Below are 19,242 nucleotides of genomic sequence, written 5' to 3'. Positions count from 1 at the left end.
TCTTTACCTAGTCTATATGACCTTCTTACAAGATATAAATTTTGATTACATTTTGCAATGTGGAGCTTAAGGTCAATTTTCTTGAAATAGAAGTTCAAGGATAAAAAATAGTTATGTGGATAGAGACGAGCATACTGTTCTTTGAAGATCCGAGCCCTCCATGTCTTAGCTGAGAGAGACTTGGCTCATCCAAGGTCCCGCATATTCTGGTAAATTGATCTGTGTCATGCCTTCCACCAGTGCCACACAATCCTGAGTATTGTAACTGTATGACGAGTGTCTGCCAACGATCAGAAACTCATCAGAAGTAATGAAAATAACAAAATGAGTTGGCAGACGGGCTGCGGACAACCTCGTCTCCATGTCTGTCCTCTGCCTCCGTCCCAGAGAGCGCGCACCCTGCTCTCAGGACTTGGGCTTCTCCCTCCTTCATCCTGACGGAGGGCAGGGGCCCTGTGGGTGTCATTGCGGGGTCGTTGGTGTCTCAGATACATGTGCTCATGACCCGCCACCCTCCTCACTCCCCACCGTGTTCTGATCCCCATTTGCAACATGGATCGGAGATCTTTGAAGCTGTCCCAGGGCAGGGCTGAGCCTGTCCTCTCTCCTCTCTGCTCAAGGAAGAGCCCGAGGCTGAGCTCAGGGTACAAGGGCCCCTGGGCAGGTGTCAGACCACAGAACACCGCAACCTGAGAAGGACACCACTTTTGTCCCCCATTTAGGACAGGAATCACTGACAGTCCCTGATGAGGCCACACAGAAGGCACCACGCTGTGAACAAAAGTGTCCACTTGTCACCGAGCCTTCCCAGATGGCGGGGCCCGATCACACAGCCAAAAGTGAAGGCAGGCTGTTAGGGGTGTCTCTAAGTCCCCCTGTCAGTACTAGACCTTCCTGTTCATGGTGCCAATTGTTTGTTTTCTTTCGAGAGATATCGGTCCGGTGTGGCCATAAAAAAGACACAGGAGCGGCTCAGGCAAAACAGTTTATCACGGTCACAGGTCCTAGAGACAGGAGCTTGGATGCCAGCAGGGGCCACAGGGAAGACTCCACGGTGTCAGGAGACACATACCGAACGGAGAAGGGACTATGGGCCTGTGCTTTACTGCGGTTTCCTGGTAATGAGGTGAAGGTGGTGAGGAGCTGTGCCTGACTCGTGTGAATCATTTTATTGGGCTCAGAGCTGGGGGTGGTTCTCCAGTTGCCTGGCTGCTGGGCCTGGGATGACGAAGGCAGAGGAGGATCGTGACCCGGCATGTGCGAGCAGAGATAGTCGGGTGCCCTGAGAGGTTAGTGTGCATGTGAAAAACGTGTGCCAGGCTAGAAACTGTGCTGTATCTAAGAACTGGTGACATCATGAGGGGAAATCTCTCCCCATCAGAAATATTTGTAAAGTTGTTAAAACAACATAATATAGAGATGGTAATAAAATACATAAACACACAATTCAGAGAGTGACCTTATGCGTTCTCCACAGCAGGACCTTTTCATTGTCTGTCCCCATTTCTATGGGAAAGAGTTGTGTCCTTTGTCCTCAACTATGAACCTTGGGGACAGGCCTGACACACACAGTTGTACCCTCAGTAGTTCCTCAATTGACCTTGACCACATCATGTGTGAGAACCCACTGCCTCCCTAACTCTGGGTTCATCTCTCCACTGTGTTTCAGCTCAGGCTAAAGCTTCATATTGAGTGTGCATGTGGGGGGGCCGTATCCCTGAGTGATGGATGGGGCTTCTATAGACGAGTGGGTCTGGGGTGTGAATTTCTCTTCCATTTACACGATTCATTTCTATTTGATAAAGGAGAGAAACCCATAGTTATCCGGAACACAATGTGGGTGCACTAGAGAGGCTTCCCTAAGTAGATCTAAAAAGCTAAGATGGCCTATAGGGTAGAGTGATCAATCCTTGTTCAGGTTGCATTAGAAGTTCTGGGAGACCGCATAAGGCCTGGGCAGAGAAATGCTCTTCAGAGTAAAGAGGAGGCCACGTCTGTGGGAAGTTCACAGTGCTCCTTTCTCTACAGACCAGGAACCAGAGAGAAGTCAAAACACACGGAGTCCCTCACCTGAACCCTCACCACTCTGGTCACACCACCTGCAGCTACCCTCTTACTGGGAGGATTTACAGCAAAGACTGTGATGGGGTCTGAAGAAACAACAGCGGACCAACTGTGCAGTGCCAGGGCCCAGTGCAGAATCATAGGAAAGGACCCATGTCGGAAATTATTATCCTCTTTGCTGTGACTGGTACGTGGGGAGGGCTTGAGAGTGAGGGAGACTGCAGCACGGGGGACACATGACTAAACAGATTTAGTGGAACTAGGACAGCAGGTGACAGCAGGTGATGTAGGGTGTTAATCATCCACCCGAGAAAATGAGGAGCAAGAGGTTAACATGCTGCAGGCAGCACAGGGACCCTGTGGGACAGAGTCCTGGGGGACAGGTCCTCCCATGTGGGCCATGTGTCCTGTCTGAAGGGAGGCCCACGTGGGGACAGCGTGTGTCTGTGGGGGGCAGAGCCTGAGCTCAGCACACAGGTCCCTGCACTGTGCTGTGTCTCTCTGTGTGGAAACAGTTCCCAGCCTCAGGACACAAAGCCCACAGGTGGTCTCTCTGTCATGAAATCAGAAAGGACACATTGAAAGCTGGTGCAGGAAAGGTCCCCAGGCACTGCTGATACGCCGTCAAGAGACAGGTTATTTCTTCATTTCTTGCGTGTGTGAGAATGTGGAAAATTAGAGCCACAAAGAAGCAGTAATTCTCCTGGGAGGCAGCTGAGAGATTTGAGAGGAAATCGCTGCTCTCAACAGGAAGCCCCTTCCCCGGGTCCCTCTGCACCTGCTGCTGGGCTGGTCTGTGTGTGCTGTGCTGTGTGTACCCTGAGCGACCCCAGGTGTCCTGAGCTCCCCTCCTGTCTCACTCAGGGAGGTTTGTGACTGGGCTCACACTGAAGTCCCCTCACTGTGTGTCTCGCACAATAATACACGGCCGTGTCCTCAGGCTTCAGGCTGCTCATTTGCAGATACAGCGTGTTCTTGGCGTTGTCTCTGGAGATGGTGAATCGGCCTTTCACGGAGTCAGCGTAGTTTGTGCTGCTGCCACTACTACTAATGTATGAGACCCACTCCAGCCCCTTCCCCGGAGCTTGGCGGACCCAATACATGTAGTAGCTACTGAAGGTGAATCCAGAGGCCACACAGGAGAGTCGCAGAGACCCCCCGGGCCGCACCACGTCTCCCCCAGACTCTACCAGCTGCACCTCACACTGGACACCTGTGAACACAGACACGTCGGGGTCAGGAAAATGTCACACGTCCGTGTTCCTCACTCACACCCACTCACGTACTCAGTGTCCCTTGTTCCCCATCAGTCACCTCGTAAAACAGCGACGAGGAAAACCCAGCTGAGCCCAAACGCCATGGTGCGGCGTGTGTGTTCAGACCTGATCCCGGAATGGGGATACCTGGGAATCGCGGGGCTGGGCTCCTGTCCCAGAGCTGCAGGCTCGGGGCTGTGCTGGCTTTTATCAGCAGAGGGGCCCTATTTGCATGTGCTCTGACTGTATAAGGAGCTCTGGGGTTGGAGACACACAGAGAGGGCAGAGACCCAGAGCAGACGTGGCTGTGTTCAGACAAGTGGTGGCAATGAGAACATTTGGTGAAATATGACTTTTGCCGTGACATGTGTTACTTAAACACTTAGCACCATTGTCTCATTTCATTTTACTCATGCACGTAAGTCATGAGACGTGATATCATTTACCTGCATCACAGGTGAACAAGGCCAAACAGGACCACAGAGAGCTTGCTGGTGTCGAGAGCTCATATGTATAAGAGTGAACTCATGTGTGTGGCCCTGCACAATCCCCACTGCACCCCACTGCTCCCCTGGGCCACCTCCAGGACAGAGTGGATGTGCCCAGTAAGGTGCAGGTCTGCATCCTGCATGAGTGCGTGTGGGATTTACTGCTTTCTAGTGCTAATGGAGAGCACGTGCGAGAACCATGGTAACAGGTGTATTTCAGGCGCCTGCCCCATCTGAATGTCACTCTCTGTGCTTCTAAATTTTTTGTCCACTGGTAACTGCACTTGTACGGTAGTCGCCTTGCTGTGGTAGAGCTCTGTCAGCCACAGCCAGGCCAGGATGACGTGTACAGTTGGAATCGCACGCACATACATGATGTCCATGTTACATCCTCAGCATCATAATTGGAAATGCAGTGCATGGTGTGACGCGGGCTCGCACGGGTCAGTGCTGAGTCTCCTTCCGATGAGTGCTTCTATGCCGTGTGAGTCTGCGCACCTGCTGAGGGGTGTTGGTGTGTCCCTTGTCCCTGGCTCTATGAGGAAAGCCAACGCTCAGCCTGTAGATGGAGAGACCTGATAAAATGTTATTCTTCTTATGACACGCAGCCACAGTGAAGAGCAAGCTGCAATAAGTGCTAATCATTAAAGTCTCTTCAACATATCAACTATGTGACATCATAGATGCTGCACCACGAGGGCTGGATACTCAGGTGTCCCAGAAAAATATGAGATCATAATCTGTCTGCCCTTGTGATAGGTTTCCAGAAGGCACAGCCCTAGAAAGAACAAAAGTTCAACTAGAAACAGTTAATCATTCAAAATGCCACTGTCTTAATTTCATGGAACACTTTCCCCAGTGAGGGCACAGAAGGCCTTGTGAACCAGGAAGCGAGACCTCAAGATGCCGTGTCTGTTGGTGTCTTTATCATGGTCTTCTCACCCCTGGACTGTGTGAAGCAACTTCCAGTTGTCCTATAAGCCACTTCATCTCATGTTATTCTTTAATAGCAACTCACATGTGCTATGAAATCAGTACAGAGAGATGGAGGTGCTGCTGTAACAGATACATAAAAACTGCATGCTGCGTTGGAGCCAGGCTGAGAAAAGATGCTGGAAGGGTGTTGAGATGCGTGTTAGAAGAAGCCTCCATGCTGTGGATGGGCCTTTAGAGGAGGATCTGGGGGGAGCTCAGAGAGGAAGAGGGAGCCGGGGAGCAGCCTCAGTCTTCGTGGGGGAAACCTCAGCCGTCCTGAGCAGACGCAGAAATGTGGGTGACGACGGCCATCGTGAAGGGTGCTCAGATGGTGCCGGAAACTTCTTATTGGCACCTGGAGGGAGGCGGTCCTTGTTATGGACGGTGGGGAACTTGTGTGACATGTTTCTCCTGCTGTTCTGTGGAAAGTAGAATGAGGAGAAGGGAATTGGACACTCAGCTGAGGCTCTTTCCACGCCAAGAGAGGCCAGTCAGACTTGTCCCCTGACGGCTCGTGGTGAAGGACAGCAGAGATGGGGCTAAACTGTTCGCATCATGTACGTTTGACCTTTTACATCCTCCATGATAACAACCACAACCACATTTTCTAATAAAAAAAAAGCACAGTGCATTGGTCCTAAGGAAGCCGTCACCTCCACGTAGAGGGTACCCCGTGGGACAGGCCCAGCTACTGCTCCTGGAATCCGATAATCTGGCTAGTGCTGGGACCACACACCTTTGAGTCACTTCACTCTGGGACAGAAGGGACAGTGGGGAGGCCCATTGCTTGGTGACATGAACGTCCTAGGAGTGACAATTTGGAGGGACGACGTGCTGCAACCTCCGCCCACTGCAGGGCGACTTAGGGACATCACCTGCCAGCTCTCCCTCTGCCTGCTCTCGGGGTCGGACTTGCACTGGGGCCTGACACATCTGCAGCCTCCCCTGAGCCCTCAGCATTTTCTCTACAAGTGTGGAGGTTTCATAACAAAATACGAGTGAATGTTCCAACGAAAGTCATCTGTCGCCGAAGCTGCTTCTCATAAGGCCTTGACCACACCCCTTCTGTAAATGTCTGATAAAATGAACCTGCTTCTTCTGAAAACATAGAATGCTACATGAAACGGTCAGTTCCTTGTGAAAACATGGCTGGCCTCCTCTCTCTATTTTTTCCAGTACCCACTAATCCAGTTGTTGCTCTCAGGTATTCTCCATGTTTTTTTTAAAATCTGTAACCCATGTACTCTAAGTCAAAATTTATCATAAATAACCTCATCTGGGCTGACCCAAACACACCCGAATGGCATGGACTTCCACGGTGGACAGCGGCTTCAGGTTTTGCGGACACTTCCACTATGGCCGTCCCTACGAATTTCCCAAAAACTTTGTCCTGCCCAGTCTGTTTCCACAATTGATGGCACCCGGATCATAAAGCACATCCGAGGTTCCGATCTGCAGGTCCCCTCTAATGCCCACCTGAAGGCCATGACTCAGGAATAGTTGGAGCTGCACCAGGTGTGTTCTCTATAGCATCTAATTTTTACCAGACAACTTATCCACTTGGCTATGGATAGTCATTCGCCTTCCCAATGTGTCCACACTGAGCACGACAGGGCTGTGCAGTGCAGTGAGGAGGGGGCAAGTCCCATCTGCCTCTCCTAATGTGCCTGAAGGTACCAACCTGAGCTTCAGGTAAAGTTCCTGAGTTGCAACATTCCTCCTATACGAGCCTTTTACATGAGCTGATTGCTTGAATTGAGCTCAGACGGTTCGGTTTTAAAGCAGCTGGAATTGTTATGGTTGCAAGTAGTAACATTGGTAGAAGGGCGGGAGCTGCTAAGGGCTACCAATGGTTACAAATTGTTACAGGAAGCGGGAGCTGCTGGGGAACAAACAGTTCCATTTGCCCAGCAAAGAGCAAGTAGGGCAAAGTGCAAGTGAGCTCTGCAGTGAGCTCGTGCACCTGCGAGCATATTGACAGAAGCAGAACACAGAGCTGTTGGCCTTTTGTTGAAAATTCCTCTACTTTTCCTCTTCAAGATGACAGGTGTGGCTACAGGAGGAAGCATAGAAAGGGATCGGGGGAAATAGAGTTTTTCACACTCACAGGTCCTAGAGACGGGTGGTTATGATGCCACAAGGGTCTCATGGAAGACACCAGAGTGTTCAGGAAGCAGCAGACAGGGGGTCAGAGGGGACCTTAGGACCTGGGATTTACTGGGTTTTTCTTGGGGAGGGAAGAGCAGGGTGGGCAATCAGCTTAGGGTTGATTATTTTATTGGCCTTGAAGCTGCAGGGGCTTCTCCAGTTGCCTGGCACCCGGGCCAGGAATACTGAAGGCAGAGGATATTGCATCCTGGGGTGTGTGGGCAGACAGAGGTGGTGTCCCCTGGTGGGCTTCTTTGCGTGTGAAAGGCATGTGCCAAGCCAGGCCCTGTGCTGACTCTAAGGATTGGGTTCCCGTGAGCAGAAGTCTGTCCACATCCAGAAAGGGTTATAAAGATGTTAAAACATCGTAATGTCGAGAAGCTAATAAAATACATAAACACGCAATTCAGAGGATGACCTCATGCTTTCTCTACAGCAGCACCTTGTCATAGTCTGTCCCCATTTCATATGGGAAAAGAGTTGTGTCCTTCGTCCTCCATCATGAACCATGGGGACAGTCGTCCCTCAGGAGCTCCTCGATTGACCTTGACCACATCATGTGTGAGAACCGGCTTCCTTCCTAACTCTGGGTTCATCTCCCCCACTGCGTTTCAGCTCAGGCTGAAGCTTTGAGGTGGGGACAGGGGGCTGTACCCTCAGTGCTGAATTGGGATTCCTATAGACTACTGGTCTAGGGTGTGAATATTTCTTCCCTCTACACGATTCTGTTCTGTTAGATAAAGAGGATCCATCTGTCTTTATCAAAGACACAATGTGGGTGCACTAGAGAGGCTCACTTCTCTATGTAAACCTAAACAGGTGAATGGCAGCCCAGCCCTCCTGACTCCCTCAGGGAGCGTTGTGTCTGGACCCCCACTGATGTCCCCTCACTGCTTCTTGCACAGTCTCACACCAATGTGTCCTCAGTGGTCATGGGGTTCAGTTGCAGGGAGAACTGGTCTGTGGATGTGTCTCTGGAGATGGAGATGTGTCTTGTAAGGGTCAGGCTGTCGTAAGTGTTCCCACGGTAACGCATGTCCCCAACCCCTTCCGGCCCCTTCCATGGGGTCTGGTAGATGCAGCTGTAGAAATGACCACAGACTGCGTTAGAGAATCCAGACACAGCACAGGTGAGTGAGTGGGTCTGCGAGGGCTTCACCTGTCCTGGGCCCGACTCTTGAAGATGCATCTTGGACAGGACACGTGGGGACAAGGAGAATCAGTCCTGTCAGTCACATACTCTCACAGGAATCCCACAGTCCCTTGTCTGACATTTGAGACACTTACTTTAGGGCTGTCACCAGGCACAGGAGAAGGCTGCACAGTCTCATCTTCACCTTGACCACAGCTTCCCAAGAGATCTGAGCCCTGTGTGGGGAGAGAGCAGTGAGCGTCCACAGCCCCATGCTGCAGGGGAGGGTCCTGTCTGGGCTCAGAGGGCATGACCTCACAGTGTTTCTAGGACGGTATTAAATGTCCGTGCCTTGATTCAGGATGCTCCTTCCGGGACACTCTATGCTTTTGGCTTTACCTCTTGATATAGAGAATTGGCCTCACTCAGCCCCAATTACTCTACAGGGAGTCCCCAAGCAAGGGCTTTACGTGACCCTGGAGAGCCCTTTACCTGGGGATGACAGATGCATGACACAGGCAGCACTCTCCTGAGTCCAGAATCTCTTGGGGACTTGCTGGATCATTTATGTTCTTTAGGTTTCTCTAATGAAGGACACTTCTGAGAAACTCTGCAGATACACACCATGTGGTCAATGCACACTCTACTTCCATTATTCAGCGAATTAGATGCATACACCAGATGTATGCTCAGAGGTGACCTTTGACCTGTTATTAGATGTAGGGATCTAATCTCACGATGTGTAAGTGGCACCTGGACAGACATCACTGGACAGGAAATCACTGAACATTGTTAAGTCTCTCCCAGGAAGCTTGAATCTGGAGAGCACAATGAGGAAGAGACCTGTTGGACTTCAGGTGAGGTCACATTTTGAAAAGGCACCTGTCCCCCTGGCTGGACTCAAAAGGAGCACGTGCCACCTCACAGCAGGATCAGGAACTGTCACTCCTGAAACAGAAGCCAACCCATGAGAGCGCTCTGTCCCAGGGGGAGCTGCAGAGCAGGCAGGAGGAGACGCAGAATTTCTGGCTTCCAGGATGCGCTGAGGCAGGAGGTCCACGATCACGTCTGAGAGGTACTGGTCTCTAGGTGAGGACGTCTTGTATGCGCTGCTGTCAGGAGCCTGTGCCTGTGCCGACATAACCAGTGCCCCGGCCAGCGGGACAATACAATGCGGGACGAGGAGGAACCTATGGAGGATGAAGGCGAGACAGGAGACACAAAGAGACAGAGGCAAGACAGTATTCTGATCAAGCCTCAAACTTTATTTTTCAGCGGGGATATTTATACAGGACAAACAAAGGGAGGCGGGGCTAGCTGGCGGAAGACAAGCGCATTGGCTCTTGGATGGTCCGAGTAGGCGGTGCCACACGCCCATTGGGTCTAAGGGGATGGGGTGAGGGTTATTGACAGCCTAAGGGGTGTGTGCTTATGGGGAGGAAGTGATGAAAGTTAAAGGAAGTAGGGAGTAGGAAGTAGGAAGTAGGAAGTAGGAAGTAGGGCTCCGCAATGTCTGAGGCAGGCAAAACACCCAGTCCTGCAACCAAGCCTCTGCGGCCCGAAGACCCGCGGCTCCCCACACCTCAAGATGCCGAGTCTGTTGTCTTTGTCATATAGACTCCTCGTCCCAGGACTGTGTGAAGTTAAATCCAGTTGTCTCTTTCAGTGCTTCATCGCTGTTACTTTTTTATAGCAGCTCAAATGGACTATGAAATTAGAACAGAGAAATGGGGGTGCTGCTGTAACAGGTACATAAAACTGGACGCTGCGTGGAACCAGGGTGGGCAAAGATGGTGGAAGGGTGTTGAGATGCGTGTTAGAAGCCTCCATGCTGTGGACGGGTCTTTAGAGGAGGATCTGGGGGGAGCTCAGAGAGGAAGACGGGAGCCGGGAGCAGCCTCAGTCTTCGTGGAGGAAACCTCAGCCGTCCTGAGCAGATGCAGAAATGTGGGTGACGATGGCCATCATGAAGGGTGCTCAGATGATGCTGGAAACTTTTTATTGGATCCTGGAGGGAGGCGGTCCTTGTTATGGCAGGACACAGGTGATGAATGGGCTCTTCTTGTATCAGGTGGCTCCTCAGGACCCAGGAACTTAGGTCCGAAGGCACAGTGACAGGCCAGAGGTTGAGTGTGAGCCACAGCAGCTCATCCCCAGGTCATAAGACCCAATGGAGTTCTCTCAGATGAGCGTAACATCATCTTCAGCTGGTGATTTCTCTCTAACTTCATTTCCTCTCTTGTGAAGGGCAGAGTCTGGACTGTGACCCTGTGCCTGCCCTGCAGTGCATTTTAGAATGAGGTAACTGGTCTTCTAGGACCACAGGCCTGCAGGTGGTGAGGATTCTGCCCCAGGATACATGCACCCGAATCCTCACTGACAGCTGAGTTAGAGATTACACTTGGGACTTTGGACATGATACTCTTCGGTATTTTAGGCTTCAGGTCATGTTTAATGAGTCAGCTGTGGGGGATGTTGGGATGTGCTTAGTGGAACTGGCCTGTGCGACGGATGTGAATATTTGGAGGGCTGTTTCAGTGGCTCTGTGCTCAGAAGCTGTGACAGTTCCAAGGGAAAAGGCACGTTGCTATTCCAGGGCCATTAGACGTCTTGAGGTAAATGGCTTCCTGTTTTATCTGAGAGAATCCTAATACAGCCACAAATGTTCACGCCAGAGCGAGGCTGAGGAGATTAGACTCCAGGAGAGAAAGGAAGGAACGTGACCAGTGACGTGAGGTGACTTCCTCCAGGCTGTGGGCATGGAGAACGGGGCATGAGTCAGGATGTAAAGAAAGTGGCTCCTGGACCAGGAAACACAGAAGCAGACCACTGTCTGAGTTTGCTCAGGCTGCTATGGAAAAATATGAATCCTCGGTATTATATCAGCAACATCGCTGTATTTCCCACAGTTCTGGAGGCGGCAATTTAAGGTCAAGGTCGAGCATGGTCACCACTAATGAGAGCCCTCACTGGAGTTTGTATCTGGCAATTCTCGCTCTGTCCTCACAGGGGGGAAGGGTCGCACATGCTCTCTGGGGCTTCATTTAGAAAGGACCTGATCCCCTTCACAAGGACTCTGCACTCATCATTCAGCACCTCCAGAGACCCCAACTCCTAATACTGTCCTCTGTGCTGTTCATATTTCAATATGTAAATTTGGGGAGCAGACGTGTTCAGACTACAGAGCCCCCCCAACAAGTACCAAGACACGTGTGGTCCTGCCCACACCTTGATGTCTGTCCAGGGAGACTGACTTCCTGCTCTGACCTCCAGACTGTGAGGAGTCAATGTGTGTAGTCTTTAACCCACGTGTGTGGTACTGTGATTGAGCAGGGACAGGGAAGTCACACAGGCTGGATGTGGGTCCCACGTCATCAAGGGTCTCCCCACACTGCTCCCTGTGTGTGAGGACAGCAGTCCTGCCCCAGGGACAGGGACACTGGGGGCTGTGGTCTGAGGGGAGGAGCCTCTTCAGGAGCTCAGCCCTGCAGGAGCAAACTGAGGTGGACTGTGCTAGAACCTGGCTCACCCGTCACCATGACTTTGCTACTAGGAGTCAGGATCATCCTCCCATAAGGTCATGGGCCTGGTGCGGGACCTCAGACTGGGCAGTAGGAGTTCACCCTTCAGTCTTTATACTTACCTATATTGAAGCATCATTCCCTATTCAGGGGAAATTGGGAGGAATGGCTGGGGGATCTGCAGTCCAAACCCTGAATCTGACACCAACACGTAATCCGAGACGATGCCTGAACTAACTCCCCTCATCCAGAGACCAGGGAGGTGCAGCTGTGCCCTCTGCAGAAGCAATGACAAATGATAAGGACCTGTCAGGAAATGCTGACCCTGCATCTTCCTGCAGGACACCTGGACTCGTGACACCTTTCCCTGAATGACAGATGAGCATTTGAGATCTTCTTTTCCATCTCTGGTACCTGACTCTGTATGAGAACTTCAGGGGAATTATTGTTCCCTTCCTTCCTCAGCCCCACACAGCTGCCCTCTCCCTCAGGGTTTCTGTCACTCTCAGGATGTGGCTCGTCACACTGTGTCTCTCTCACAGTAATATGTGGCCGTGTCCTCAGGCCTCAGACTGCTCAGCTCCATGTAGGCTGTGCTGCTGGACTTGTCTGCGGTGATGGTGACTCGGCCCTTGAATTTCTGTGCGTAGCTTGTGCTACCACTGTTAGGGTTAACCCATCCCATCCACTCAAGCCCTTGTCCTGGTGCCTGTCGCACCCAGTGCATATAGTAGCTGCTGAAGGTGTATCCGAAAGCCTTGCAGGAGACCTTCACGGAGGCCCCAGGCTTCCTCACCTCGGCCCCAGACTGCACCAGCTGGACCTGGGCGTGGACACCTGTGGAGAGGAGACAGCAGTGGGTGCAGAGCCCTGACTGGCCCTGGTGCCCTCGTCGGCCCAGGGCTGAGGATCCCCTTACCTGTGGCCACTGCCACCAGGAGGAGGACGCTCCAGCTCCAGTCCATGCTGAGGGTGGTGCTTTCAGGGCCTCTGTGGTGGAAGGTGTGATGGTGGGTGTTGTGAGGACACAGACATGTCCCTACTTAACCTAGTGCTCCTCGGCTCATTTGCATATTCATGAGGTAGAGTATTCATAGCTGAATTCTTGGCCCCATCTGAGAGAGAGTCAATGATACAAGGACCATGCACAATGGGCATTTGTGGGTCCAGTCCCAGTTCTTGTTGGAGACATTTGTTATCTGCCAGGGCCCTGATCTCTGTATGCAGTTCTGGCCACTGAGGAGCAAGTCTCACAAGACTTCTCCTAACTGTTCACCTCCTTTGTGTGACACGGAGACACCGGAACTGGTCCGAGGCTCTCAGTGAGAATGTCTCATTCCAGGCTCAGGGTGTCTCCTAAATGTCACACTTAGTGATTTAGTCAACTGTCCTTGCCACCAGCTCCTCACTACTCAGAGGACTAGGTGGCCTAGATCTGCTACTCGTGTGTGGTTCCTGCTGCCTTCTCGAGTCTGGTAAAGGGTCCTGACAGAATAGGACATTGTTGTTTCCTCAACATTCCTGTCTGACTGTTAATTAAATGGTATGAAAGGAGGAAGCCCCAGACCCTCAGAGTAAGGCCTTACCCACACCCCTGTACCTGATACTGGAGCTGAAGCTGCTGCTTAGTGGGTCCTGAGCGCCCCCTGCAGCCGAGTCATCACCCTGCAGGAGAGGGCCCCATGTGGGCTCAGGGGCATTGACCTTGCAGTGCCTGCAGTCCAGGATTCAATGTCTGTGCCCTGACTTCGGGATGTTCCCTCAGCGACACCATATGCATCACCTCTGGAAAGAGCGAATAGGCCTCAGTCACCCCCACTATGCTGCAGGGAGTCCCCAAGCAAGAGCTTTGTGAATCCACCAGGAGCCCCTTCCCTGGGGCAGACGGACGCACTGACGCAGGCAGCACTCCCCTGAGTTTGGAAGCTCTTGAGGGTTTGGGGACTCCAGTGTCCTTTAGTTCCCTCGGGCTGAAGGTGACATTGGAAAATCCCTGCAAACACAGACCATGGTTTTTGATGGACAGTCTACTTCTACTAGTCCATGAATTAGATGCACACAGCAGAGGTTCCCACAGATGTCACCTTTGACCTGTTACTAGATGTAGGGATCTAATCTCACTACGTGTAAGAGACACCTGGACAGATAGAATTGACACGAAATCACTGAATGTCATAATATATTCGAGTGTCACTCAGGAAGCTGGAATCTGGAGAGTACAACAGATGATGACGTGTTAGACCTCAGGTGAGGTCACATTTGGAAAGGGCATCGGTCCCTCTGGCGGGACTCAAAAGGTGCATGTGTCACCTCACTCGAGGACCAGGTGCTGTCACTCCTGATACACAAGCCAACTCATGAGAGCGCTCTGTCCCAGGGGGAGCTGAGAGCAGGCGAGAGGAGATGCAGGAGTCCTGGCTTCCAGGATGCTCTGGGACACGAGGTCCACGATCATGTCTGAGAGGCAGTGGTCTCTGCGTGAGGACGTCTCGTAAGCGCTGCTGTCAGGAACCTGTGCCTGTGCCGACATAACCAGGAACGTGATGAACATCGGTCTGTTCAGTGAACCTGCCTCACAGTTAACACTGGGAACTCGCTATGTGTGAACCTTACGCCCACCATTCCTGTGGTGAACCCTAACACACCATGGACTGTATGGGGAAGGGTTCTTAGGAAGTGTTAGGGTTAAATGAGACTGTAGGGTGAGTCCTCATCCACTGGACCTTGTGGCCTTATGAGAAGAGGGGACAAAAGAGACACATCTCTCACTTTCTCCAGCACGTGAGATTGCACCTAGAAGTCAGCTGTGTGTCTGTCAGGAAGGATTCTCACCAGGTATTGATGTATCTGGATCGAACACCTGGACTTCCTGACCACTACACATGAGACAATAAATTTCTGTCATTTAAGCCGCCCAGTCATTGGTGTTTGTGATGGCAGCTTGAGCATATGGGACAGTCTGTGGTTCTGAGAAGTGGGTGCTGCAGGAAGAAGTATCGAAGAGAGTGTACATGGACATGGAACCAGGTGATGGTTAGGAGGTAGGAGACTTTTAAGTGCCTGCTAGAAAATTCGAAGCTTGCTATGAGGGGTGTTACAGGTGATTGTGTGGAGAGCTCAGAGGGAGGATGGGAGAGCCCTGGAGGAAGCTCCCGCACTGAGAGAACACGCACACAGTCATGAGGACACGGTGGTTGGAGGGTCAACATTGGGAGCCATTTTGGTGAAATGTCAATGGAAATGAGAATAGGTCATGGGTTTTGGAGGAAAGTGACCTTGTCACAAAGTTTCAAAGAATGTAGGTGACCAGTTTTAGGGTGAAGTCTAAGGTAGAGCTGTGCGCAGTGCAAGTGTGTATTTAGCTCGGGGATTACTAAGCTAAAGGCGGGTTGGTTGGTTCCTTCTTTGTAATGTTTCCAGTAAAACGTGATAGGACAGTGATGGATCAAAGACAGCAGTATGAATCAAATGCCCCTCAGAATTTGGAGTTGTGAAAAAGGGCCAGTCATGCATAAGCCAAAACTGTGGACTACGTTCTGAAGAGGGCAGGAAAAGTGTTGCTAAAAACATTACATAAAAAAAAAATCTAAGTCCTGGCCTGCGGGTCTGATCGGCCATCTCAGCGTCAGCCAGTAAGTGATGATTCCAGCAGAAGCCACTTTGAAATGAAGGGGAGCAGAAAGTGGGGTAGAATGACAGGAGATGTCAGACTTCATGGATTTTACTAAACAGGATCATAACCCACACGGTGCTGAAGATGCAGTATGTTGAAGAAAAGGGCAGAATGATCTTGGAGGGGACTCAGAGGTGATCAGGGAGGATTCTCTGGTCAAGACCTGGGCCATCACGTCAGTGTAACGGGTGACACGGCCTCCAATCAAAGCCTTTGGATTGACCAGCACCTGGCAGTGCCTGGTGGTGTGACTGCCGCCCAGTAGATCCACGGAGAGACTGTCGTAGAGTCCAGATGGAGGTTTCCACCGTTTGGCGGCCCCTCCATCGTATTTAGGAAGCACATAAGTCTTCAGGTTTTATAGGTTCACAGTTGGAGAGAACGTTAGACTCAGTCTGAGTCGTATGTCAATTCCCACTAATAACTAATAAGATGATATTTAGATGAGACTTTAGACTTTAGAGTTGGTGCTGTAACTAGTACTATATTTGGGACGGTTGGTTTATATTTAATGTATTTAGCATGAGAGAAAGACATGAATTTTGGGGTCCACTGGTGGAATATTATGAACTGAGTTCAATTATTCAAAATTCATGCCTTCGAGTCTGAATTCTCAGTGATGGTGTTTAAATAGGGCATTGAGGAGGCTTGAAAACTAGGTGAGGTCACAGTGTGGTGGTCCCACCCCACTAGGACTGGAGTTGTAAAAATAAGATCATGTGAGAAGTGACCAGCATATCCATGGTGTTCCCTGACCCCTGGCTCACAATGGCCACAATGAAGTGTTTACCTTGATGCTCAGTATACGTTGGTCCATCAAGATATTTTGTTTCATCAGATTTCTGAGTTCTTTCTGGTGCCCCTGGGTCAGCAGGCAGCTGTGCCCCGACCTGATACAGACTTGTCCTTCAAAAGTGTCTGTGTGACATTGAATCATATGTGTGCTTGACATGTAGGATAAGAATGTCACTTTAGACCCCGTGATATAACCTGTCTGGGTGTCCATAAATGGAAAGACGTGTTAGAGGGATGATCGGAGATGACTGGGGACAGGTGAATGTACATAATCCCTTCTCTGTGACTGGCTGGGCAGAGGCTGGGAGAATGACCAATCATTCTCAGGGTGTAGGAGAGACTCAGTGAAATTCGGACAGTACATGACATCTGATCATGTTCGGTGTGTTTCCAAATCCACCGGATTCGGTGAAGAACTGGAGGGTCATGTGTTGTAGGCAGGACAGAAACGGCATTGGGTAGAGTCCTGGGGGGCTGATCCTACCCCTGTGTCCTGTCTGAAGGGAGGGCTCATGTGGGGACAGTGTGTGTCTGTGAGGACAGAGAGCCTGAGCTCAGCACACAGGAGTGTGCACCGTGCCAGGTCTCTCTTTGTGCAGGTATTTTCCGGACATAGGGAAGAAGACAGCCCTCAGGATGGTCCCTCTGCTGAGACATGAAAACAGACACATAGAAAACTGGTGAAGGAAGGTCCCCAGCCACCAGTGATATGTCGTCTACAGACAGACAAGGTGCGTTTTCATTTTAGTATGCAGTGAGAATAGGAGAAGTTAGAGCCATGTTGAAAAAGTCAGGGTTGTCCTCGTGGGCAGCTGAGAACTTTGAGAGGAAATCTCTGCTCCCAACAGGAAGCCCCTTCCCACTTCTCTCTGCACCTGCTGCTGGCCTGGTCTGTGTGTGCTGTGCTTTGTGTGACCTGAGCGCCCCCTGGAGACCTGATCGGCCCCTGCAGCTCCCCCTCCTGTCTCCCTCAGGGAGGTTTGTGTCTGGGCTCACAGTGAGGTCTCCTCACTGTGTCTCTTGCACAGTAATACACGGCCGTGTCCTCGCTGGTCACGGAGTTCAGTTTCAAGAATACCTGGCTCTTGGAGGTGTCCCTGGTGATGCTGAGTCGAGACTTAAGTGAAGGGTTGTAGTATGTGCTTCCATCATATGCTATTGCACCGACCCACTCCAGCCCCTTTCCTGGAGCTTGGCGAGTCCAGTGCACAGCATTGCCGGTTAAAGAGAACCCAGAGACGGTGCAGGTGAGCGAGAGGGTCTGCGAGGGCTTCACCAGTCCTGGGCCCGTCTCCTGCAGCTGCACCTGAGACAGGACACCTGGGGACAAGGAGCATCAGTCCTGTCAGTCACATGTAGTCACAACCATCCCACAGACCCCTGTCTGACATCTGAGACACTCACCTTGGGGGGCTGTCACCAGGCACAGGAGAAGACCCCACAGTCTCATCTTCACCTTGACCACAGCGCTGCTTCCCCAGAGACCTGAGCCCTGTGTGAGGAGAGAGCTGTGAGCGTCCACAGCCCAGACAGGTTTTACCCTGGGGCTGGAGGAGGAATTTGCATGTGGGCAGCCTGCCCCTCATAAGTGGGGAGGGACCGGGTCAGGCTTCCCTGAACCCTCTGGGAACCTAATGAATATCTCTACTCATACTCACTCACTCATACGTCAAGCATATGGGATCACATGGTTTATGAGAGACATTACATTCAGCTCAGGGGACACCCTGACTTTTCAGAGTATAACAAGAAAAAATGGGCTAGATGAGTAGGTTACAATTTTAATTCTCATACACTTTTCAAATAAATTTACAAGGCTTTAGCAATCACCCGGGTACTTTCCGATACCTAATACGCCTATATACATCCTCAATTGCCAAATGTTTATAATCATATGTCATATACAAATAATGCCGACCTTGGTCTAAAATAATAAAAATAAAGAGTTTTCTTTCCTATTATCTTCTTTTCTTAGTTTGTGACCTATTTTCTTACCTTATGACATTTTTGTTACTGTGACAACCAGAAAATATTCTTTGTGCAAATATTCCATCTCCCAAAGCATATTGTGGAAAACCGAAATAAATTCCATCAAAATAACCGAACTTTGGCATGAAGAAAGGTCAAAGAAAAAATGTGAGTATGCTGTGTATAAATTCATCATCTTGCAAATAGAGAAATGTTTACCCTTGATTAACTAACTCGTTTTCTCGGCGTTGGTGTTTTCAGGGATGAGGAGCCCACAGTCAGGCAAATAGTGAGGTGCCTGAGCAGCTGTGCTCCTGGGACAGGACAGTGTGACCCTGACAGGACTTCCCTTCCTCCCCAGCCTCCCCGCACTGTGGGGTGTGCTTTGTGGTCTGAGGGTCTGGGATCCTGCATAATGTGTAAGGTTTTTATATAATCCAGCCAGAACATTATACCAGATATTTCAGTTGAAACTACACTTTCCTAGTGTCTGCTCATTCTTTCTTTTTCTGGACAGCATCTCTAGTGGATAAAAGATTCCTTTCTTCACAAATTCTGATTGATCAGTATGTTCTTTCTTGGGACTTGTTGTTAAAGTTTTAGCTAATCAATCACTCAGCAGCAAGACCACGGTCACAAAAAATGCATTGTTCTTATAAAAGGTAAATTTTTTATATTTTACACTTGAGTTAATGTTTTCAAGAAAGCGAATTTTTCAGTTAATTTTCAGATGTACTCTGATTTTCCTTTCATGTTTATTAATTTTTGAATATGAATAAACAATTGTTGCATCACTATAAACAAATGAAAATTTGAGTCCCATGCAGCCAATGTATATGATAAACATAATCCCCCGCATGATGGTGTGTGGAAGTGTTGAACTTGGGTGGTGATGAGGTAATGAAGGTGGAGCCATCATGAACAGGATTAGTGTCCAAAGAATAGAGACCCAGAGGCTGCGTCACGCTTCCCCCAGTGAGGGCACAGAGACAGGAAGACGGTGTGTGAACCAGGAAGCGAGACCTCAAGATGCCGAGTCTGTTGGTGTCTTTATCATGGTCTTCTCACCCCTGGACTGTGTGAAGCAACTTCCAGTTGTCCTATAAGCCACTTCATCTCTTGTTATTCTTTAATAGCAACTCGCATGGGCCATGAAATCGGTAAAGGGAGATGGGGGTGCTGCTGTAACAGATACATAAAAACTGGATGCTGCGTTGGAGCC

At 50.4% G+C, this 19,242-nt stretch overlaps 3 gene segments (V, D, J or C); all 3 read right to left on the bottom strand.

Annotated features, from left to right (window-relative positions):
* Positions 1-2,924: 2,924 nt before the first annotated feature.
* LOC120616356 (immunoglobulin heavy variable 3-11-like) lies at positions 2,925-3,489 on the bottom strand. The segment is given in 2 exon segments: positions 2,925-3,277; positions 3,379-3,489. Coding segments are annotated over 2 exon segments (399 nt in total).
* An 8,615-nt stretch (positions 3,490-12,104) lies between these two features.
* On the bottom strand, positions 12,105-12,563 carry LOC120616355 (immunoglobulin heavy variable 1-46-like). The segment is given in 2 exon segments: positions 12,105-12,421; positions 12,504-12,563. Coding segments are annotated over 2 exon segments (363 nt in total).
* Positions 12,564-13,153: 590 nt separating this feature from the next.
* LOC120616360 (Ig heavy chain V region PJ14-like) lies at positions 13,154-17,617 on the bottom strand. The segment is given in 3 exon segments: positions 13,154-13,249; positions 17,065-17,372; positions 17,457-17,617. Coding segments are annotated over 3 exon segments (450 nt in total).
* Positions 17,618-19,242: the final 1,625 nt, after the last annotated feature.

Source organism: Pteropus medius, unplaced genomic scaffold (genome assembly GCF_902729225.1).
Source record: "Pteropus medius unplaced genomic scaffold, Ma_sr-lr_union100, whole genome shotgun sequence".
NCBI lineage: Eukaryota > Metazoa > Chordata > Mammalia > Chiroptera > Pteropodidae > Pteropus > Pteropus medius.
This window is presented reverse-complemented; position numbering and strand designations above follow the sequence as displayed.